The sequence below is a fragment of the Anguilla rostrata genome, chromosome 17, assembly GCF_018555375.3.
Source record: "Anguilla rostrata isolate EN2019 chromosome 17, ASM1855537v3, whole genome shotgun sequence".
Taxonomy (NCBI): domain Eukaryota; kingdom Metazoa; phylum Chordata; class Actinopteri; order Anguilliformes; family Anguillidae; genus Anguilla; species Anguilla rostrata.
Window position 1 is genome coordinate 19,100,757 of NC_057949.1, and position 22,770 is coordinate 19,123,526.

A 22,770-nucleotide genomic window follows, 5' to 3' on the forward strand; every position below is an offset into this window, starting at 1 on the left:
TTAATAAATAAAATTTAAAAAAAACATAACTGAGAAAACAGTGAGCCAAACAAGGTTGTTAGTGTCTGAGGGGTTCGGGCTGGAGGCCACGGAGGAGCAACACTCAGGACTTCTGTGCTAATCCGACAAGACACTTCAGCCCAAGACTATTTTTACTCCGCTCAAATAAGTCCCGCTCACTTGTTAGCCGCGGTTGTTGCTTCTATGTGTTTCCCCCCCCCATTCAGAGATGTCTTCTTTCTGTCTCTTCTTCCTATTGTGGGCGGAGCTTTTTCGGATGCCCACTGGCATGCCTTGTTCTGTGCGGCCATCTTCAGCAGTTCAGCTTTCCTGACACCTGACATGAAATGTAATCATACTACGCTGGCCCACTTCAGAATAGCAAAATAACAATGTGTCGTTAGAGGATTTACCCTTGCAGAACGCTCCTCAAAAATTGAGTCTCCGGTTCAAGCACAGGCAACCAGCCCTTACAGAAATATACCGTACTGTTTTGTGCACATATGGACTTGTAAGTTTTTTTGTAAGAGCTAATATAGAAGTGTCAGAGATGTTTCTGGTTTTTGTTAAGTCCAAATTGCTCCAAAAGGACACACCAAGGCCCAAAGAAAGAGCCATAGATCGTATTTTTGGAGCAATACGGATGGAGTAAAATATATTTACTTATTTAAGAAATGCAAACTGCATTTTAGGTCCAACAGAATTTCTATCACAAAGGAACTTATAGCACACATAAACGGCTCAATCAAACCTACAGTGGCCAATTAAAAGCTCAACTGGAATGACAATTTACACAAGAGGCCCCAGGAGTATGTTTTACAAACACTGGAGTAATGACTGATAATGTAGCACTATTTATAACTAAAACTATACTACAGTACTGCCACTGATACGGTCTAATTTACACCTTATTTGTATAAAGAAGAAACACAGCTGCTGTTCACTAGATGTTTCCAAGACTGTACATAAGACAGGAAACTGAGAGGTGCTTTGTCTTGAAAATGAAAGAGAATAGCATACTGCTAACACCTGTCTATCATTCTCTTCTCTCTTTGAACCCTTCCTGCATAGACACAAGCTCCAGAGACTACTACAAGAATTACCCTATGATTGACTATTCCCATCATCAGGCTCCACCTCCTACCTTCCAGCCAATAGCCTTCCACCCCAAGGACAAGCCCTTCCACCCGCCGCCCGATATCCACGCCCCCCTGGCGATCACCATACCCCCCAGCCAGCTGGCCAAGCCCAAGATCTCCAAGACCAACACGCACCCGCTCACCTCCAGCTCGGCCTTCAAAGCCTGGGATCCCACCAAAAGCCATGCCCAGCAAACACCCTCAAACTTGGGGCAGCCCTCCAGCCGCCACCAGGCCTTCTCCAACAGGAGGCAGTACAGCGTGGAGACGCTCCCGGAGCTGTTCTCTCAGCCCCTGGGGTACGGGCACACGTCGCACCCTTCACAGCACCAGAAAAACAAGGGGCTTCCCACCAACAGCAAGACAGAGGTGACGGTGTGAGAACAGGCGTTCCGGGAGAGAGAAAGAGAGGGAAAGCGACTTCCGGCGTTTCGACGGGAGATGTGGAGGAGTGAGCGAGTAGCAGTCATATGTGACCTCCCCCCCCAGATTTTATTACCTGTAATTATTAATGAACAGCGCTCCCCCCCCCACCCCCCCGCCCGCCCCCTTTCAGCCTAACAAGCCATTAGCCTCGGCCCACACTACCACCCCACTCCATGCGCTAAATCACCCTCTCTCCGTCTTTCCCTGGTCCATGTTCAGTCTGGATTCTCTAACCTCCCCAACCTCCCTGTGAGCCAGTCTCCCCCATGCTGTCAGTGTTTTGTGTTTCTGAGCCTGCCTGTTCAGAGCTGAAGACAACCACCACCACCACCACCCACCCCCCGCCCCCCCAGGACACCTCAACTCCACACCGGCAGGGACGATGCCATGATCCTGCCCTCTCTGATGAGCTTCCAATACGACACACCTGAAGGATTGCCCCTGCAAATCATATAGAAGAACGAAACAAATGTCTGGGTCGGGGGAAGGGGTGGGGGTGCAGGCAGAAAGGTGGGAAAGATATTCCCGAATCCACACCAGAGCTGCATGAGAGTGCGTGGGACCCGGGGCGACCAGGCGAGCGGGACTCCGGGGGAAGAGAGATATACGCTGCCTTTTCAGCCCTGTCAGCCCGCAGAGCTACCATAAGATTTTTCCATTTTTTCCCCCTCAACTGGTCTGTGACGCGTGAAGAGTAAAGGACGTTCTGTACAGGTATGAACAAGGTCACAGAACACAGCTTTAAATCAAGCCACCGGTGTCAGTGAGGGGTAAAACAATTTGGGGCGCGGCCCACGGGCCAGTGAAGAAGAGGGCGACGGAGAAGATGAATCACCGTGCTCGTGTGGAGATCACTTCTGGCCTAGACTCGGGGTCACACTTAATCGAAGATGTCGTTGTTGGGGATTTGCGATCAGGGAATAGGTTAGATTAGGGAATAGGTAAGATTATTCCTGAGCTCAGTCTTGGACTAAAGGCATTGGGGCCTACCGTTGACAGCAGCTGAGTTGCAGGAATCTGAACTGAAATATACAGTTTTATGGGATTAACAAATGAGAAGAAAAAAAAAACACTTTAAAGCTTGCAGAATTTTAAGTATGGTGCATGAACTTTGCATACATGATTATGACTATGATATTGACATTGACCTTTTGACATTTTGATGTTACATGTTTAGCATAAATGTATTGTTCTCCTGTATATAAAGGCTAGGGGCCATGCTGAGGCTCAGACGCTAAGGCTCAGGAGGTGGAAGCACTCTGTAAAAACAGAAGGATGACATTCCGGAGGCAGGGAGGAGTGCGATGGTCAGCCCAAACTGAGGGACACCCCTGAGCCGTTTCAGCACCCAGCACCATTTCACTTGCATGGAACCTTTCGGAACAGTCTCCGCGGTTACACCGGTTGCATGTGCCGTTACCATGGTTCGCCGTGGTTTGGGGGTCAATGGTTGGTCGTAGTCCGTCCATGCCAGCACTCGACCTCGGTCTGCTTTTTGTTCTTTACCGCGGCGTGGGGCGGTAAAGTTTTCTTTTTTTTGTTGGCGGAGGGTCTGAGCAGACGGGTGGAGCCGGTGCCAGCGATGCGTCTCCGGCAGTTTACCCAAAACGTACGGCACGCGTTCCGACTCCGCCCCTCTGGCCCTCCCTTTCTGCAGACAGCGTGACTGATCGCAGAACCTTCTGGCGCTCGTACCCGCACGATCTTCCAAGCTGCTCACAGACGCACGACTCCCTGCCCCTGTGGGGGCGGGAAGGAGGGGGGGGGGGCACAGAGGGGGGCGAGTTTAATTAATGACAGCGCACAGACAGCATGGCAGACGACCGTCTGATACAGTAGCATGCACGATCTGGGTTTTTGTGGTTAGGATATCGCAGTGCCTGCCGGACTCAGGGTGACAGTTCTCTGTAACCCGCGCAGTGCTGTCAGGACCACGGCACAACGACAGTGTTCATGAGACCGCATGACCGCTTATGACATCCAGACGAGCTGTCATAGGGTCGCAGACAGGGCCAGAGAATTTCGGCGGCTGTCGCAGGCAGGTACAGGCGCACAGTATGCATGATTCCAATAGCATTACACTGCACCGGGTGTAATTCAGTCTCTGTGAAAAGCGTCACTTATTTGATTAAAGCTGAGAGAAAGGATAGGAGCCTCCATTGTGGGTCTTCAAATGCCAAAACAATGTGGACTGGGAGGTCTTGTCAGCGCGCAGTCAGCCAGCATCCATGTTGAATGCTTCTGCTCCTCCAACCAATCCCTTTGTGGGAGGTCCTGTACGGGATATGTCAGTGGCACAGCCTGGATTGGACACAAAGCAATACGATGTACTTTCATAAGCAATAAGGACACATCCGCCTCGGCTTTCAAAGGGGGATTACACTGGTCCTTCAAAGGTGAGCCAGAGCAGCCGAAGCACAGCAGATTGCTAGACTCCTGACTGGGGAAACGGGGAGCAATAGGACAGGGTTCCTGCTGATTGGCCGACTGGGATTTTGGGATGTTTCATGCAAACGACACCGCTGCGGTCAGGTAACAGACCGCCGCGGTGCAGCGGGCACTGTGGACCGTGACCAGAGGAGGAAGGACGTCCCCTAAAACGGACCAATCGTCACGCGCTGACAGCCCTTTGCCCTCAGGCCTCTTTTTACCGGTTTCCATTTTGAAACAGAAACCCCGCCTCTTATTCCCACCAAACCCCCGGCTAACAGGCCAGCATGCCATAGGTCCAACCAGGAACGCTGAGAGGATTTTTTTTGGGAAGAGGAGAAGAGAAAAACGAAAGAAAATGGTGATTAATTTAGAAAGCAGGGTCACGTTAGTTCTTGTGTGGGACAAGCTTTCGGGCTGTGGGTCACTAGGGATGGAGAAAGCCCACTCAATCTGACGAGGGCTGAGTGGACGGTACAGAAAAAGGAAGTGACATCATAGCTAGCGCAGGAAACGGACACGTCCTCTGTCATAAGGGAGCTGCCTGATTGGTTATTTGACTTCCTCCACACTGAGCTAGGTACAGTGAGGGTTTCTCTTCAAGGCACTGGGGTGCAGTGATACATTCACTGATCACCTCCTCTGTTCTGGCTCCTTACTTCCATCATGGGGTCGCTGGTCCAGACTGCCTCATCTTAGAACCGAGGAAGAAACGACACCGTACAACACAATGACTCCACGTGGAACTCCCCGAAGGAGCGTACCGAGTTTTTACTGCTCTGTGTGAAGAGCAGCTTGGGGAAACACCCTTAATACTGGAGCGCAAAGGGGTCTGAACGTAACCGGCCATATAAACGCAAGTTTTTATCTCTAGCAATATATAAATATATTCTTTTTTTTTAATATTTTGATTGATGCATCAAAAACATAGCATTGGCAGATACAATTGAAGTGCTTCCAGATTCTGAACGTAAAACCATGCATTTGCTCCCGTCCAGCGATTTATCCTGCAGTGTTTGACGTCTGTGATTTTTTTTTTCCAGTTAGTGTGAACATATAAAACATACATGTATGTGTTCACATAGAAATTGTATTTTAAGTGTTGTAGGAGAGCATCATTTACAGATGAGACCAAATTTTGAATTTCTGTACAGCTATAATACAGTATGTGGTAAATCATGCAGTTCCAATGCTTTTGGCAGTATGTTCGATTGATGGACACTCATGTACATACTGTACGATTTGCCAGCAAATGAACTTTGTTAAATACTTGGTTTATATAAGGGCTTTTTAAAATAACTGAATGCAACTTGTGTGTTTTATTTTATTTTTGGCAAGGAAGTAAATATTGTCTATGTTTAGGGTCAGTCAGATTGTAGTGTCAGAGTCTGTTAGCTCAAAGCTTCATTTCGGATTTGGCTGGGAACATTACTGGGTTGTTATCTGGCAGAAATATTTTGGAAAATTCTGATCTGAGAAAATTTTACATTTTTCTGACAAGAGCAGGCTAGACGCTTCTCCGTAGATGTGCTAAAAGAAGGCCAGTACTCTTACGCAGAAGCACATTGAAATACAAGTCAGGATTGAAGCTGCGTTTGATCTGTGAGAATTTAAAATGTCTACCTGAACCGAAAACAGACTAACAAAAAAGAAACGTGCGATTTAAACATCAAAAAGGCTGTGGGACGTAAGTCAGTCCAAATGCAGACATTCCTAAGAACTCAAGGCATTTGGCACTTAACGTGGATTTGCTGGGGGAGGGGGCAGTATAACTACAGCTTCTTCTGTAATGATGGAAATGGAAAATAATCCCTCTAGCAGCTCTTAAAAACACTTTCTGTTTACATATGCATTTGACTATGCCATTCCTTATTACCAGTTCAGGGTAAAGAATAGAGCAAAAAAGTTAAATATTTACATTAAAAAATGTGTAAATAATGTGTACATTATAAATAAACATGTTTACACACGTATGCCCTGGGGGATTTCAGTGGACGACATTACCCAGCTGTGGCAGAAACCTATTAAAATGAAAACACTATGCTAAGAGTAAAATTATAATGACAAGGGATAATTTGTAATATATGTCAAAATACACTGCACCAATTTTAAAATGTCACACATTGCCGCTATCCTATATAAAATGTTAAGCGTATACGGTACTTTGGTATTGTAAATTTACCTTTCTATAACGAGATTTACTGTATGCTACATGTACACGAAATATGTAGCTTTGTTAAAATTGCCCATTATTGATGCGTTTTTAAAATGCTTAATGTTATTATGTTTTCACTTAATGAAAATGTTCTTTCCACGGTATGAAATGATTTTATCGATAGAGAAATGACCTTATCTAATGTGGAGCTGATGGACGCTTTGCTATACTGGGTGTGGTTTGGGTTAAAGCTTTGCTGATCTGTTTGGGCCAGTGCACTACTAGCCTGTGGACCATACTGAAGATATAAAAATCTATCTTATTTTACATCCATGCTGTGGACAGCCTGAAAATTTAACATCTTTGTTGCACATTTTTGCGTGATATACTCCACAAACTCGACTGGACAAGCGTTCTGTTTTGGCAGGATTCCCCATAAGTTGGAAAACAAAAGTGACCAAAAATGCGACAGATGTATTTTTTGAGATCGACAAAACAATCTTTGAGAACCATTGGTGCGGGGGCAGGATATAAAAAGACGAACCCTTTACGACTAGGTGGCGTACAGGTTGGACGGAACGTCGTGTTAGAGGTGCCATGGTCAGGTAGAGATAAACCCCTGGTAGCGTAAAACAAAAGCAAAAACAACCACAGATGATCAATCACTTCGATCAGCCTAATTCGATCGGCACATTTACTGATAAAGAGGATGGAAATCGGACATTTAATAGAATATAAGCGCCACCCCTGATTGGCCGTGCCAGCCGCAGGTACGCCACAGTGGACTCAGCAGGCATAAGGAACCAGGGGTTTAGGCAGAAGCAGGGCGGGCAGGCCTACAGCACGGCCGCGTCTGTCTCAGAGCCGCCAGCGTACGGACACGCGCAGGTCCGCGCGGCGATTAGCGCACCGAACCCGCGGCCAGATGGCTCAAACGCCCTTTCAGGGCGCCGTTAGCTTAACCTTGAATAAATGTAATTTACCTGAGCCACTCCGGTTAAACAGTTTCAGCAAAAATGTAAATTAAAAAAAAAAAAAACACTAGGGAGGGGGGGAAAAACAAAGTGTCAGAGCCCCTAGAGGAAGGTATAATGTGATGCTATTTAACATGCCACTTTAGTTAAAGCAACAGTTCCTGTCATAGAGCAAGGGCTGTGGTACAGTGCAGTACAAACGTACACACATGTCCCTCAGTCCACTGAAACACGCTTGTATCTCAGATGGTAAATTATCTTTTATGGGAGTACTGTCGACCCGGACAGTTGTCAGGAAGAGGTCACTGCTCTCGTTCTGCAATCTGGGTGATGGAGCTGGGGTAATGAATGTGACACAACTTCACTCGTATCGAAAACCCCCTGTACGCTTATGAATTACTGCAGCAATATTCATTAGATCACTTGAACTCACCACAGAGAATTCAAGCAGGTGAGGGTGGCACATATAAACACTGAACAGTAGCAGTAACAGTATGTGGGGAGACAATGAAACCTTGTGTGACATCACACAAGGATTCAATGTGGAATTCTGTAGTGCGTCAGCACTCGGCATGGCGCCACTGACACCTTGGCTGCACCTCCTACCGATCAGCATCCCCATCACCGTGCAGGAACACTGCTTTAAATTAATTGGCAAAGAACAGTAAACCTTCACCAACAACGTCATTTACAGTAGTGACCCAACTCAACCCAGATGTGTCTCGGCCAAGTATCGATTAGACCAAGCCCAGTTTAAGCTTCTGAGATTTCTAGTTGCCAGACTATATAGGGAAAAGGCCAATAAGGATGCTGAGGCTGATGAGGATGATGATGAAGTTTATGTTGTACCGATTATTATTTTTAAGGATAACAAGTCAAGTTTGTTTGACTTTTTAAGCATCTCTTTATAGAAACAACCTTACTAAGTGTTCTTTGTATAACTTGATTAAAAAATAAAAGTTGTATGAGAAAAATGATGCCGTTTTTTGTGGATTTGTGTGTGTGTACTCATCATTCTCAATCGCGTATGTCTGTATGAGTGTAAGTGTGTGTGTGTGTGTGTGTGTGTGTGTGGGGACGTGTCCTAATAAAGCAGTCACAACTGTGTATAAGTGTTTTTAACAAAGACGGCTAAAATGCCACAGATATGTAGGTCTCTATAGTCCTTTCTAGTGTGTGTGTGCGCGTGAGTGTGTATGCATATCTATGTCTTTATAAACCTGCGTCAAACGTGTGCGCGCACCAGTATCTGCATCTTTGCAAAGCAGCATAGAGTGTGAGTACACAAGTCTTAAATCTCAAGTGTATGTGTGTATGAATATGTGTCTTCATACAGCATCTCAAGTGTGTGTATATGTCTTCATAAAGCTGTCACACATTGTGTGTGTGTGTGTGTGTGTGTGTGCGTCTTCATGAGTCTTCTCAAAAGTGAGTTAAACGCAGCTACCTGGCAGTGAGACGGAATAAGAGGAAGTGGGCTGGAAATATGAGAAAACATCAGGGCAGAGGACTATGTACAGAATACAGGAGCAATGGGGGGCAGGACAAAAGAGGATGGGGGACAAGAGTGTGCACAGAAAGAATGCAAAAGACAAAGAGAGAACAAAGAACAAGAACGGAGAACCCAGGTATGGCCGAGATGAACGACGCTGGCCACAGCAGCACCGCAATGCTAATACCGCTAATGCCCTGATTGATCGTGAGTTGTGTGACTGTCGGGGGGCCTGGGGCTATGGAAGCGGCTCATGCCTGGGTGGAGGGGGCAGGGGTTTACGACAGCCAACAGCCGTAGCGGTTGGGGCGCATAGGCTGGTGTCATCCATTAACACGCCCCCCCCTCCCCCCCCGCCCCACAGCCCCCTTTTCTACCACTGCGCATTGCCCATGATGGCTCTATCAATCTCTCTGCCCCTCCCTCCGCTCCCAGCAGCTGTCAGCCCACAGCCAGGGAGGTCGCAGACTCCACGGAGAAACGGAGGGTGCAGACGGAGGAGTCGAAATAGAGAAAAGAGCGCATAGACCGAGACCGAGCCAAACGAAGAACCGGCCGCGAACACTGCCCAGCAGCCACGGTACGGCGGGTTAGCCGCAGACAAGCGGTCAGCACCGAGGCCTGCTCCTTTGCAGGTGTATGAATCAGGCAGGTTCCAGCGGGCTTTGGGCCGTCAGCTTCAGCCTGTCGGTGGCTCCATGTCGTCAGTAAGTCAGTGTGTCAGGTCTGGCGTCCGCCACATCAATCACGTTCACTGGGTAGGGGGGTGGAGCGGGGGGTGGGAGACAGAAATTGATAGAGACTTCATTAGATAGATGGATGGATCGATCATCCCATTCCACATGTATAAACTCAATTAAACTCCAGCCTCGCGAGGAAGCGCAGTGTATATATCTGGCCGGATATTCTCTCCCATGACAGAAGGACTTCGCACACTTATTCTCAAGGGCCACACTGCCCTCTGGTGGTCTCCCAGAGCAATGACTGTTCCTCGCCTGCCCCTTTTCACAACGAGGCCCAATTCACACAGCAATTTATATCTCGTTTCATCCTCTTCCTCCTCTTTTAAAAACCATCGCCATGTGTGGGAGGTTATGCAGTGTGTGTTACAGCAAAGGAAAAAAATTTTAGTGGGAGGATTTGCCAAGGGAATCCGTGAGTACTCCACAGGCCGCCTCCTAATCGATACAGCTGGTTTAGAAGCCAGGGGTGGGGGGCGTGTGGCGATAAAGGCCGTAAACTTGATGGATTCCTCCTGTACGGAAAATTAATTACGCGGCAGAACCCCACACATCAGCACGGGCCTGCGAGCGAAGCTTTTAATTAGCCCGGAGAAATGAGAACACTTCACTGGGAGACCTGCGCGGTCAGTCGTTCAGTTTTCAATTAGGGCTGAAAGCTGCCCTCGGATGCATTTTGGGAGTGGGGGGGGGGTAAGTGGTGAGAGGGGAAATAAGGGGGTCACCCGTTCGCCAAGCACACCCTTGACAGGAGTTTACAGGAAATGAAAGGGTTAATGAAACCACGGGCGCGAGCTGGACGAGACTGTTTTGATGAATTGGCCGGCCCTTCCCGAGTCCCCGACCGAGCGGCACTAAACCACACAGACGAGCTAATCGTCTGGAAAGGGAGATGGGCCGGAACTGTGCGACACAAAACGCAGTCCTCCAAGGCACTGTTACGGGGAGAAAAAGAAAAAAAAACCTGGAACAGCCATCTCCTTGTTAAACGCCATCGCTGGCCCAAGCCGCGCACTTAGAGTCCACTTCAATCAGCAATGGCCGACGATTTTACTCACCGGCTCCGAGTCCGGGTCTGAAGGGCAAACCTGGCCACTCGCTCAGGTGTGACGTTCCGCCTCTCCTTCCCGCTCCCCGGGCCCCCGTGAGGCGGCGCTCTCTGCGATGCGATGAGTCCTGTGAAACAGGGTCATTACCAGCGCAGGGCCGCGCCTCTCCAGGGCGGTCTGTGAAATGGCGGGCTGCTGTGATTATCCCACGCGGTGATGGATCGATTCGCCGACCCGAAGTCTGTTTAGATAATTACGCTGGCGACATCAGCCCGTCCGGCAGACCGTTCACACGGGAGATAACAGCAACGCGCTCCGTCCGAACATCAGCTCAGGGGGTACAATCGTCAAGGAGAAACCTGGCACAAGACCACCTCCGGAACATTCCCTCCAGTCTCACACGCGGTGTGTGCGTGGCAGGACTGCCGCTCCTGGCTGGCGTCAGACACTGAATAATGCCGACTCTCACTCTCACCTGTGACTCTCACTCTCACCTGTGACTCTCACTCTCACCTGTGACTCTCACCTACCGCAGCGGTGTTGGCACCGTCCAACTGGCTGAAAGAAGGTCACCTGATGATCAGACCATTGGGACGCATCCACATTTTTCAGCTCAATAACAGACAGACACGCAAAAGTACAGTCTTCCCCGGAAACCTCAATCATACGCACGTGCACACACATGCATGTACACCAAACATAGACACCTCACTTCAAACACACACACACACACGCACAAATAGCAAACATAGACACCTCACTTAAAACATACAGCCCAGACACCTCACTTCAAACACACACATTCAAGCATGCACACACAGGCACTCGAACAGTGCATGTGCACACACTCGCACACATATAGTTCTCGCATATTCACTCACCACACCTTCTCCTGCAAAACACACCCACACCCATCAAAAGTTTAATTTTTTTTTTATTTTCAAGGAGTAATATTTCCTTTTTTATATAAAAAAAAAAACGTCCAAATATTTTTTGAACCACATATTACCAACATTCCAAAGCAGGTAAAATGAATAGTTTATGTATACCAAATACAGCAATGCAGTATGGTCGGGTAATAAACCTAAGAAGAGTCCATTTCATTGGGTGCTTTACTGACACCAGAAGAAAAGACAGGCCAGCTTAAGTGCGTATTCAGAGAAGGTTCTCTAGAGTGACTCCTACAGTGACCCCCACCCCACCCCACCCCACCCCAACCCCGCCATTGGTCAGTCAGTGCAAACGTTGGGGGGAGGGGGGGGGGAGGGAGAGCAAGCGCAAAAAGATACCCTGAATGCATCATCGTTGTCGCCCTAGTGATATGTACACATCCTCACTCTGTGTGAAGCTAGATTTCAGCAGAATATAGCTCCAGCAAGTGGCACTCTTAGAGACACCCTCCTACTTAGAGTCGCTCCTCCTACTGCAGATCATGTACAGGTGCCCTGCTCACGTTTCGGACCCTGCATGTGTGCACGTGCGTGCGTGTGCGTGTAACAGACTTTTGCACAAACAGAAGACAAAAATACTTGCGCACCCTTGTTGCATGTATTTGAATAACGCGTGTTACTCAGGTCAGGGTGCAGTTAAGGTTTTGGTTGAGGCTGTTTAGAATTAAGGGCTGGTCTCTGGTGTCATGGTGTTGGTACTGTAGCCATGAAGGCAAGTTTCAGATTCTCAGCGTCATACAGACTGAGAGATAGCAGTGAGCTAATAATGTGTCTGGGCTTCCTATATACAGAGGATTCTGACTGAACAGTTTCTGATTAATGGATGCTAAAGAGAAGTGAGAATTTGATTGCCTGTCTGTGTGTGAGTCCATTTAAGAGTGTGGGGGGGGGAGAGAGACAGAGAGAGAACCAGTGTATGGAGTGAGCGTATCACTGAGAGGAGACAGAGAGAATTAAGAGCTTTTTTTGTTTTTTTTTGGTGGGGGGAGGGGGTGTGGGTAAAGACCTCACAGCTATAAGCAGGAATCCCAGTGCAGCTGCAGGTCAGAGCTGTCCAAAAAGTCTGCTGAAAAGACACTAGGGGGCGTGTGGGAGCTGAGAGGTGCCAGGCCCGCCCCCCCACTGCCGGCCCCGCCCATGGTCATGTCAAACCAGTCCATGGTGTCCAGAGCGGGGTCTCCAAAGTCCAGTCCTGTAGGGTGGGGGGTGAAGCTCAGGTCGCAGGTGTCCATGGGGGAGGGGGGCTGGTCCAATATACTGGAGGTGCTAAGCATTTGGCTGTGGAGGTCGTCAATCAAAGTCAAGGGCCCGCCGGGCTCCGCCCCCAGCAGCGGTTTTCCAGTGGTGCTCTCCAGGAAGTCCTCCAGACGGCCGCTTCCCACCGCACTACCGTCACCTTCTGCGGAGGACGGCGGCTGAGGCTCTCCTCCCAGGGGCTGCTGGGAAGTCGCGGGGGCGGGTGAGAGCTGGTTGGAGGAATGGGCAGGCGAAGGGGGCGGGGTGTTGGGGCGGAGGCGTGAGAGGGCGGGGTCTGGCTCGCCTTTGAAGCTGGCTGAGATCTCTGAGGGGGGGGAAATAAAGAACTGAAATTAACACGTGAAAGGAAACAGACGGAAATAACGCTGCACTCTGACACTGCTCAGTGACTGAGGAACGCCCGCTCTCTCTCTCTCTCTCTCACCTCCACTCTGAATGAGGATGTCAAACAGGTCGTCCATGTGCTGACTAGAGCCATTCTCCTGCGGACAGAAAAACACACGGTTACACACCACAGGGCGGAGTCATAGTTAAAACTGGGAAGGGCTTCAGACCACACCCACACAGGAACAGGAAGAGGACAGGGTTATGGAACGATGTGAAGTAGGAGAGGAAAGAATAGACAGAGAGAGATCGAGAAAGGATAGATGGAGGAAAGACAGACAGAGAGAAAGAATAGACAGAGACAGAGCAAATAGACAGAGCTAGAGACAGAAAGGATAGACAGAGAATGAGAGAAAGAATGAACAGAGAGAGGGAAAGATAAAGAGAGTAAAGGACTGGCAGACGGGTGTGTTGTACCTTCCCAGGTTGAGTGGAGGTGCACGTCTGTTTGGGGGATGGGGAGGGGGGACTGAACAGTGCGTGCTGGTCGAGGCTCAAACACACCTCCGTCTGCGAGAGAGAGAGAGAGAGAGAGAGAGAGAGAGAGAGGGAGAGAGAGGGAGAGAGTCCCATCATTCTCTTACACACACACACACCCGCGCACACACACGCACTCCCATTCACATGGCTGAAATAGATTATGTTAACCAGAAATATAAGAACCCACCAAAAACTGTTTTGTTGTGTGAAACCTGTATGTACACTCGCACACACACACAGTGTTGAGCATAATTTACGCTTCTTAATTTGGATTGTAACTGCCACCCACACACATATATTCATTGCCATTACACCTGCATGCAGAGTTGACCCTTACACTATGAGGGGGAGAAGGCGAGAGGGGGTTTCCACTGGGGGCGGAGTCATCGCCCAAAAAGAAAGGCTGAAGACTGGGCGGAGCAGAGAAAGATGGAACCGCCCCTTGCGAGCTGCTGGTCGACACGTGTAGCCCCGCCCTCTGTCCCTAGAAGACGAATGGAGAGAAAGCGAGATCAGTCACTGTTCATGACAAATGTCTGAAATCTAGGGTCAGCCTGTTGCCCATCAGAAGAATATAAAATGATGATAATTAAATATCAAAAGAAGCTATTTAAATGTACTATATTTAAATAGTTTTCTTTTGCTATATATAAATAGTTCCAATTTCCAGGGCGACATACGCATTCTGCACTCGATGCATCTTTTTATGAAGGTGGGCATTAAGCGAAGCGGTCTGGCTGAAGCACAGCACACTGTGTGCTGCACGGCCGGCCTGGCAGAGGAGAGAATAACCTCCTGGATTTAAGAGCAGTCCCTTTACACGGCTCAGGCAGATCAGCATTATTACAGGAATAATGGCTAAACTCATTATTCCCCTGGACCACAGCCAACGCTTCTCTCCCACCTTCCTGACTGGCTGGTCGGTGAGGCCACCAGGCTGCATCCGCGGCTCTGATTGGTTCTCGGTGCCGGAAGGGTGGGGCGGTGACTGGCTGGAGGACTTGGCGGGAGAGGACTTCAGTCTCTGGATGGGGGAGAGAACAGACAGGAGAGGAGAAACAGAGCGTTTAAGGAGGACTGGCATTAATCTGATAAACACTGGCTGTGGTGCATCACAGGAGCAGGGCAGGAAGGAAGACCTTAAATGCTACCACACCCATTACTGCTGTAATGCACTTGTGTAGCACATGTTCTCTGCTGGGTTGAAATACTGTTTAAACAGTAATGAACAACTTTATTTTTTTTATTCCTGTGTAACACTTTGCTACAAGAGATGCCAGAACACTTTTTAAACATCCATTTTGTGAAGCTGACCCACTCTCCCTCGCCAGAATACCTGCAACTTGACATGGCCGCTCGCTTTGCGCTCTGCCCTCCTGCCGGCCCCGCCGTCCGGACTGTGGTTGGTCAGCGCGATCAGGAAGTGGTTACCGTTGCTGTCCGTCAAAAGGGTAGGGGTGGTCTGTCCCTTCAGCAGGTCCAATGGGAAGGAGGGGGTGGGGACCGAAGCAGGGGTCTGCATCTGCTGGTTGATGAACACCTGGCAAGCAAGCAAACCACGCACAGGTTGTGTATTGTGATATGATCGCTATATTCACTATTCATTGTATGAATGAGGTATGTGAAGACGGCATGCAACACACTGTGTTGTCATTTCCTAGTGTCACTCTGGTGCACCGAACACATGGAAGGAAATTCTGGGGATGGTAAAGCAACCAACCTGCTGCGAGTGTAACAGCTGCTGTGCGTTCTGCTTCTGTTTCAGCTGCGCTTCCTGTTTCTGCAGCTGCGCTTCCTGTCTCTGCTGCTGCTGCACTTCCTGTCTCCGCTGCTTCTGCACTTCCTGTATCTGCTGCTGCACTTCCTGTCTCTGCAGCTGCTGCGCTTCCAGTCTCTGCAGCTGCGCTTCCTGCTTCTCCCGCTGCCTGTGTGACTTCTTCTTCTTGTGCAGCTGGTGTTCCGAGTGCATCTGCTGGCTCTGCTGCAAGAGCAGATCCTGCAGCTGCTGCAGCTGTGCCGGCTGCGGACGCTGCAGCTGCGACTCCGCCTCCCGCTGCTGCAGCGACAGCTGCAACTCCGCCTCCTGCTGCTGCAGGGTCAGCTGCGACTCCGCCTCCCGCTGTGACTCCGCCTCTGCGGCCCGAGACAGCTGGGCCTGGTCCGGGGGCTGGTCCTCGCACTTCATCTCCTCCTCCTCCTCCTCCTCTTCCTCCTGCTTGACGGTCACCCTGATGGTGTCTCCGTCCAGGAGGTCAGGGGAGAGGCAGCAGGCGGGGGGGCCCGCGGGGGGGTCCCCGGCGGCGTCGCGGGGCTCCTCTTTGACGCGCAGGCGGTCGGGCTGCTTGCCGCGCTCCAGCTGCAGGCGCAGGGTCTCCACGAGCCGCTGCTTCTGCCGCAGCATGCGCGTCAGCGCCTCGATCTGCGCGTCCTTCTCCTGCAGCATCTGGTCCTTGTCCACGGCCCCGCCCGCCTCCCGGGGGCACCCCGCCCGCCGCACGGCATGCTGGGAGGAGAAGCGGCAGGCAGCGGAGGCGGCGTCCGGGCTCTCCTCCTTCACCGTGGCGACGGAGGGCTGGGGGGAGGGGTGCAGGCTCAGCTGGGTGAGGGGGGAGGAGACCTGGAAGGCAAAGGGGAGTCACAGGTAAACCATCAGGCAAAAGGAGAACACACACCACTGACACACTAACCCTGGTGTGCTACAGTAGTTCCCCCACCTGAGCACTTGACACACCTTACTTAATCATGCAAAAAAATAAAACCAACTGCCCTTCAGTTCAGCTAAAAAAAATTGTGCATCTTTTTTTTACCTAATTGTTACATCATTTGGTTGTACCAAACGACAAAAGTAAAGCAGACAACATGGCTGACTGGTCTCTGACTGACGGCGGATGCACCCACCATCTCAAATGCATCCCCGTTACAGCTCGTCTCGTCCGGGCTCGTTCCGGCCAATGAGCGGTCGGACAGGGCGGGAGACGCCGGAGGGGAGGAGCTCGTGCTGCCAAACTGCATCACCGGGGGCGGAGCTGCAGTCTGGGCTCCGCCTCCCCCGACCGTGGCCACAAACGGGAAGGCCGCCAGCACCATGTTGCCCTCTCCCGCCGGCTGCAGGACGGCGGCTCCTCCCAGAGCGGGGGAGGGGCCGGCGGGCTGGGCCAGCTGCTGCTGCTGCTGCGGCGGGTTGTTCTTCGCGGCCCCGGCCCCTGGCGCGGGGCCCGTCGCCGCGGCGACCCCGTTCTGCTCCTGGAAGTTCCTCAGCCTCTCGATGAGGTCGTTCTTCGTGCCGGACACGGGCAAACCGCGCAGCTTCAGCTCCTGCTTCAGCTCCGCCACCTGGGGGCGCAATTTAGGTTACGCCACAAATTGCTGATTGTAACGTTAATATTAACACTCAGGGCCTGATTTAGACCCTTAGTGCATGCAAAACCTTGTAGCGCACGCAAAAACCAAAACACGACCAACGTTTTGCACCAGTCATTGGTTGTGTTACTGGTTTGCGTGTGCTGAAAGGTTGTGAATATCCTGTCTTAGCGAATCAGGCCCTAACTGATTATAAACGGGCCTCTGTGCCTTCGTGGCAATACCGCAGTTCTGTATTCCTGAGAGTAACACTGGCGTACGCACCACTGCAGCCGCTCTGGATGCGCGCTCCAGCTCAGTGACTGTAATGTAATATAATGAGAGGGAGCTTTCCTGAGTAACCTCAGGGGGTGGGGGCTGGCTTAAACCAGTCACAGCTCTCTCGTGTGGAAAGAAGAGCCTGGTGTTGGGATGTAATAACTCAGCCACTCACAGCCTATCCTCTACTGAACCTGAAGGTTAATGGAGATTGCAGTACAGGCACGCTGTGACCAGGCGTGGGGATCCATGGCTGGTTTTACATCGGGCTGTCTCACCTTTAAGTCATCCAGGTTAGGGGGCAAAGGGCCAGGCTTGGCAAGGACGTGGCTCTGCCGACTTTGCCCACTCTGACCAGGGGAGGCCGACGTAGGGGCGGGAGTGGTCCGAGATGGGGAGGGGCCGGAGGAAGGCTGCTGGTCGGCAGGGGGTCTGGGCAGACAGGTGAAAACAGGCAGATTCAGAAAAAACAAACTCACTCTGCACAGGAAGAGGGATACACAGACTCACTTGGGCAAGGCTGGAAGGATGGTGCGGTAGCTATGGAGACAAAGTCACATGGGCGGGGCAGGATAGGATGGTGTGGTAGCTATAGGGACAGACTCACTTGGGTGGGGCCGGCAGGATGGTGTGGTAGCTATAGGGACAGACTCACTTGGGTGGGGCCGGCAGGATGGTGTGGTAGCTATAGGGACAGACTCACTTGGGCGGTGCCGGCAGGATGGTGTGGTAGCTATAGAGACAGACTCACTTGAGCGATGCTGACAGGATGGTGTGGTAGTCATAGAGACAGACTCACTTGGGCGGGGCCGGCAGGATGGTGTGGTAGCTATAGAGACAGACTCACTTGGGCGGTGCCGGCAGGATGGTGTGGTAGTCATAGAGACAGACTCACTTGGGTGGGGCAGGCAGGATGGTGTGGTAGTCATAGAGACAGACTCACTTGGCGGGGCAGCAGGATGGTGTGGTAGTCATAGAGACAGACTCACTTGGAGCGGCGGCAGGATGGTGTGGTAGTCATAGAGACAGACTCACTTGGGCGGGGCAGGCAGGATGGTGTGGTAGTCATAGAGACAGACTCACTTGGGCGGGGCAGGCAGGATGGTGTGGTAGTCATAGAGACAGACTCACTTGGGCGGGGCAGGCAGGATGGTGTGGTAGTCATAGAGACAGACTCACTTGGGTGGGGCAGGCAGGATGGTGTGGTAGCTATAGAGACAGACTCACTTGGGCGGGGCAGGCAGGATGGTGTGGTAGCTATAGAGACAGACTCACTTGGGCGGGGCAGGCAGGATGGTGTGGTAGTTATAGTGCTGCTGTTGCTGGTTGATGATCTGCAGCTGCAGGAAGAGCTGCTGCTGGTGCAGGATTTTGGCGTAGGTGGAGTCCAGCTGGGGGGGCGGCTCGCGCTCGACCTTCTGGTCGGGGGGGATGTACTGGTGGTACTTCAGCTTTTTCACCTTGGGCTTGCTGTCCTTGGGCTTCTTAGAGCGCTGAGTCGGCCGGTCAGAGGTGGACTTGGACTGCAGAGGGGAGGGAGGGAGGGAGGGAGAGAGAGAGGGAGGGAGAGAGAGGCTTTAACAGCTCCATTTAACACCCGCAGCACGGTGGGGGGGGGGCACCTACAAAATGAGAAGACATGAAACTGCAGAAAAATGAAAGCATGACAGGTTTACAAGCAGCGAGATCACAACAAAGTGCCAACAGACAGAAGAGAGAGTGGGAGGAGGTACAGAAAGAGGGAGATGGAGAGTAGAAGACAGAGTAGGAGAGGGAGGAGAAAGGGAGATGGAGTGAAAGGGAGGGAAGAAGACGGAGAAGGAGAGAGGGCTCGGCGACGCAAACAGGACGAGACCGAACTTCTCTTAAAGCGGCTGCCGCCACCAACCTTGATCAGCGTGGGGGCGGGCCTAGAAAACGCAGGAGCCACCGTGCCATTGGTCAGGTTCTGCGGGGAGGGCACTGGAGGGGCGGGAGGTGGTGGAGGCGGGGCCCGAGTGATAAACTGTGGAGACATGATAGACAGCTGCAGGGTCAGGACACGCCTTCTAAACAAAGACAAACAAAAATCTAAATGGAGAGCATGTGACAAGACAGCGCTGTTTACACAGACACTATAGGGCTATATGTGTTGGCTGGGGGACGCACATCCAAATAAAGTTAAAGCAGGGCTGCTGGGTGGCTCATCCTGTTAAGACACTGTTCCAGTGCATGGATGGGCCCCACAATCTGTATCTGTTATGGCGCGGATGGGCCCCACGGTCTGTATCTGTTAAGGTGGGGATGGGCCCCACGGTCTGTATCTGTTAGGGTGGGGATGGGCCCCACGGTCTGTATCTGTTAGGGTGGGGATGGGCCCCACGGTCTGTATCTGTTAGGGTGGGGATGGGCCCCACGGTCTGTATCTGTTGCAGTGGCAGTGCTTCTCAACGCTGTCCTGGGGGACACCTGTACAATGCTGTTTTTTTTAAGCCTCTTGCTCAAGTAACATGTGTTAAGTTGTTTCATAATGTTTCCCAAAGTTACTAACACAATGCAGGTTTGGCCCATTATCATTTCCTTTGTCTTTGAATACTTCATTATTTTCATTATCAATATTTTTAAGGGCCAGGTGTCCACAGTTTTACCAAATAGGAGCCTATTGATTTACTTCAGTGTTTAAGATGATTAAAAACATCTTTTTATGTAATCATTTGCAACATAACACAATAAGCACAATGTGAATATGACACTTTGATTCTTCATTGCCCACATAGCTATTTGAGGCATAATGTGGCTTAAGGGGGAAAATAATCCCTGTAAACATATAAACGCACCGAATTAAGAAAACATGAACAGCTTGTTAAAATTCTGAGACTGCAGTTGAGGCTGGAACAAAAACCAGCATGCACAGGGGTCCCCCAGGACCAAGTGTGACAACCTGTGTGTAAAGACATCGTTCAAGTGCATGGATGGATCCCACCGGTCTGGGATCTGTTAAGACACTGTTCCAGTGCATAAATGGGCCCTGTAGTCTGGGATTGAAGCCTATTGTAAGTATAAAACAATGTTATGGACTGTGCATGTGTGCAAGCAGAAACATAAAGGCATTCTTCAGATACGCAAAACCATTCCCGTTTATAGTACTCCAGAAACTTTTTTGTCTGTTTTCCATGACGCAGTCACTGGAGGGTGTGCGATGAGGCGGGGCCGAGCAGACCTACCTGCGTGGGGGAGGGGTTACTGCTGCAGGTGAGCATGTCTGGGGGCGAGGGCAGGGGGGCGGGGCCCAGGGGAGAGTCATGACCGACCAGCTGGTCCGGGGAGAGGGCGTCGCTGCTGTCCTCGTCGAACGAGGAGCTCTCCCCCGCCACCTTGGGGAAATCCATCTCTGAGGGGAGGAGGAAGAGGAGGCAGGCTGCCGTTAGCATTCCGCAGGTGGCGCCCGGCGACGCTCCCGTTGTCGAGGTGGCGTCGTTACCCCCCTCCCGTTACCCGGGAGAGCTCGCTGCTCGCTGAAGGCGCTGGCGGCCCTGGGGCATGATGGGACTTTCTTATCGGGGTGCGTGGCGGGGTGCCGCATCGCCGTGTCTCTGGCGATTACCATCGCTGCCTTCCCTTTACCGATATGAGCGTGTGCGAGGGAGACGCGGGTCACGGGCGGCGTTAATATCGCATCACTGCGGCCCGATTAAGATCAATAACACGGTCTCCTAGGAGACCCCGCTGAGTGCGGGTGGCAGTGAGCGGGCAGCGTGGCTGCAGGCAATCTGCCATGGAGACGGGATATTAATGAGGATGTGGCTATGGGCACACAGGAGCGACTCTCCCGTGCCCGTTGCTGGGACTAACGAACAGCGGGAGGCCAGGGCGCAGGGGCGCGTGTGTGAACATCTGCACGTTAGGCCAGTGCTGATTTGGTGGCAGGATATATGTGAATATATACAGGGGCATGATCAAGGTCAAGAGAACTTTTGATACAATGCTACTGACTGGCTGTGCGTTTCAGTGCTGCTGATTGGCTGTGTGTTATACTGTTGCTGATTGGCTGTGTGTTATAGTGCTACTGATTGGCTGTGTCGCAGTGCTGCTGATTGGTTGCCTGCTATTCCACTGCTGACTGGCTGTGTGTTTTAGCGCTGCTGACTGTGTGTTACAGTGCTGCTGATTGGCTGTGTGTGACAGTGCTGCTGATTGGCTGTGTGTGACAGTGCTGCTGATTGGCTGTGTGTGACAGTGCTGCTGATGGGCTGTGTGTGACAGTGCTGCTGATGGGCTGTGTGTGACAGTGCTGCTGATTGGCTGTGTGTGACAGTGCTGCTGATGGGCTGTGTGTGACAGTGCTGCTGATTGGCTGTGTGTGACAGTGCTGCTGATTGGCTGTGTGGTGTAGTGCTGCTGATGGGCTGTGTGTTACAGTGCTGCTGATGGGCTGTGTGTGACAGTGCTGCTGATTGGCTGTGTGTGACAGTGCTGCTGATTGGCTGTGTGGTACAGTGCTGCTGATGGGCTGTGTGTTACAGTGCTGCTGATTGGCTGTGTGTGACAGTGCTGCTGATGGGCTGTGTGGTACAGTGCTGCTGATTGGCTGACGGTGTTGCAGTGGGAGCGGTGGTACCTATGAGCGCCTGTTTGAGGCTGCTGTGCACCGGCAGGATGTTCTTATGGATCAGTTCCATGGGGCCGGGCCGGTGAGAGATCTTGTCGTTGAGGTCGTCCGCCAGACGAGCGCGTTTCAGCAGCAGCTGCTTAGCCTGTAGGGAGGGCTCTGCTGACGTCTCTGAAAACAAAACATTTTCATTTTAAAAATGTAAATACATCACGCAAACGTACCTGGGTTTGGGAGAGACGCTCACTGACACGCACCTTCCAATATGTGCATCCTCACCAACTCCGACCTCTCCGGCCTGCTTCTGATCTTCCTCTTCAGGTAGTCTTCAGTCTGCAGACGGGGAGGGAGAGGGGGACAGAAGGAAGGGCGGAGAGGAGAGGCAAACTCGTGTTTGAAGGTCTGCAGCAGCTTAAACCCTGGTTACTGCGGAAACGGGTGCACAGGCGCGGATGGAGACTCACCCGAGCGCGCTCCAGACTCTTCCTCTGTTCATGAAAGGCGGCTGGACTCTTCAGCGCTGCGGAGAAGATAGGGAGGGATTGAGAGAGAGAAAGAGAAAGAGAAAGGAGAGATTGAGATACAGAGACAGAGCAAGAGACAGAGACAGAAACAGACAGAGAGCAAAAGAGCAAGACAGTGAGACAGAGAGAAAAAGAGACAGAGACAGTGAGACAGAGAAAAAGAGAGAGAGACAGTGAGACAGAGAGAAAAAGAGACAGAGACAGTGAGACAGAGAGCAAAAGAGAGAGACAGTGAGACAGAGAGAAAGAGAGAGAGAGAGAGAGAGAGAGGTTAACACAAACACAATGGCTGCCTGTGTGCTTGTAGGTCATTAGCAGCAGAAACAGGGAAGCCCTCCTGAGACAGCGGAGGCTGCTTTACGAGCGCGGCTGCATGTGTCCTATTAACCTTTGCGATTACGGCTCCGCCAGCCAATCAAACGAGACGGCACACTGCGGGCCGAAGCGAAAAAAAATACAAATAAAAATAAAACTGATGGGCCCAATAAAACTGCACAGTAATGAAAATGAGCTCCTCAATCTCAACAGCAGGAAGTGGCAGGAGCCAGTGAAGGCAGTTTAGTT

At 51.2% G+C, this 22,770-nt stretch overlaps 2 protein-coding genes across 4 annotated transcripts in view; one reads left to right on the forward strand and one right to left on the reverse strand.

Moving 5' to 3' along the window:
- Positions 1 to 8,098, forward strand: part of LOC135243682 (protein shisa-8) — a 41,961-nt gene extending 33,863 nt beyond the window's left edge. Inside the window, exon 4 of the mRNA XM_064315672.1 lies at positions 1,072 to 8,098. Within this exon, the coding sequence (XP_064171742.1) occupies positions 1,072 to 1,520 (449 nt within the window). The 3' untranslated portion in view covers positions 1,521 to 8,098. The remainder of the gene's footprint in view (positions 1 to 1,071) is intronic.
- A 3,223-nt stretch (positions 8,099 to 11,321) lies between these two features.
- The window catches only part of mrtfaa (myocardin related transcription factor Aa), a 35,502-nt gene continuing 24,053 nt past the window's right edge, over positions 11,322 to 22,770 (reverse strand). For all 3 annotated transcript variants that reach the window (XM_064314165.1, XM_064314164.1, XM_064314166.1), the window contains 15 exons: positions 22,147 to 22,202; positions 21,940 to 22,015; positions 21,692 to 21,853; positions 20,298 to 20,464; positions 18,983 to 19,099; positions 18,370 to 18,617; positions 17,373 to 17,526; positions 16,375 to 16,809; positions 15,197 to 16,093; positions 14,813 to 15,016; positions 14,381 to 14,500; positions 13,814 to 13,960; positions 13,414 to 13,506; positions 13,037 to 13,094; positions 11,322 to 12,916 (listed from right to left, as the gene is read on the reverse strand). In XM_064314165.1, the coding sequence (XP_064170235.1) occupies positions 12,369 to 12,916; positions 13,037 to 13,094; positions 13,414 to 13,506; positions 13,814 to 13,960; positions 14,381 to 14,500; positions 14,813 to 15,016; positions 15,197 to 16,093; positions 16,375 to 16,809; positions 17,373 to 17,526; positions 18,370 to 18,617; positions 18,983 to 19,099; positions 20,298 to 20,464; positions 21,692 to 21,853; positions 21,940 to 22,015; positions 22,147 to 22,202 (3,482 nt within the window). In that variant the 3' untranslated portion in view covers positions 11,322 to 12,368. The remainder of the gene's footprint in view (positions 12,917 to 13,036; positions 13,095 to 13,413; positions 13,507 to 13,813; positions 13,961 to 14,380; positions 14,501 to 14,812; positions 15,017 to 15,196; positions 16,094 to 16,374; positions 16,810 to 17,372; positions 17,527 to 18,369; positions 18,618 to 18,982; positions 19,100 to 20,297; positions 20,465 to 21,691; positions 21,854 to 21,939; positions 22,016 to 22,146; positions 22,203 to 22,770) is intronic.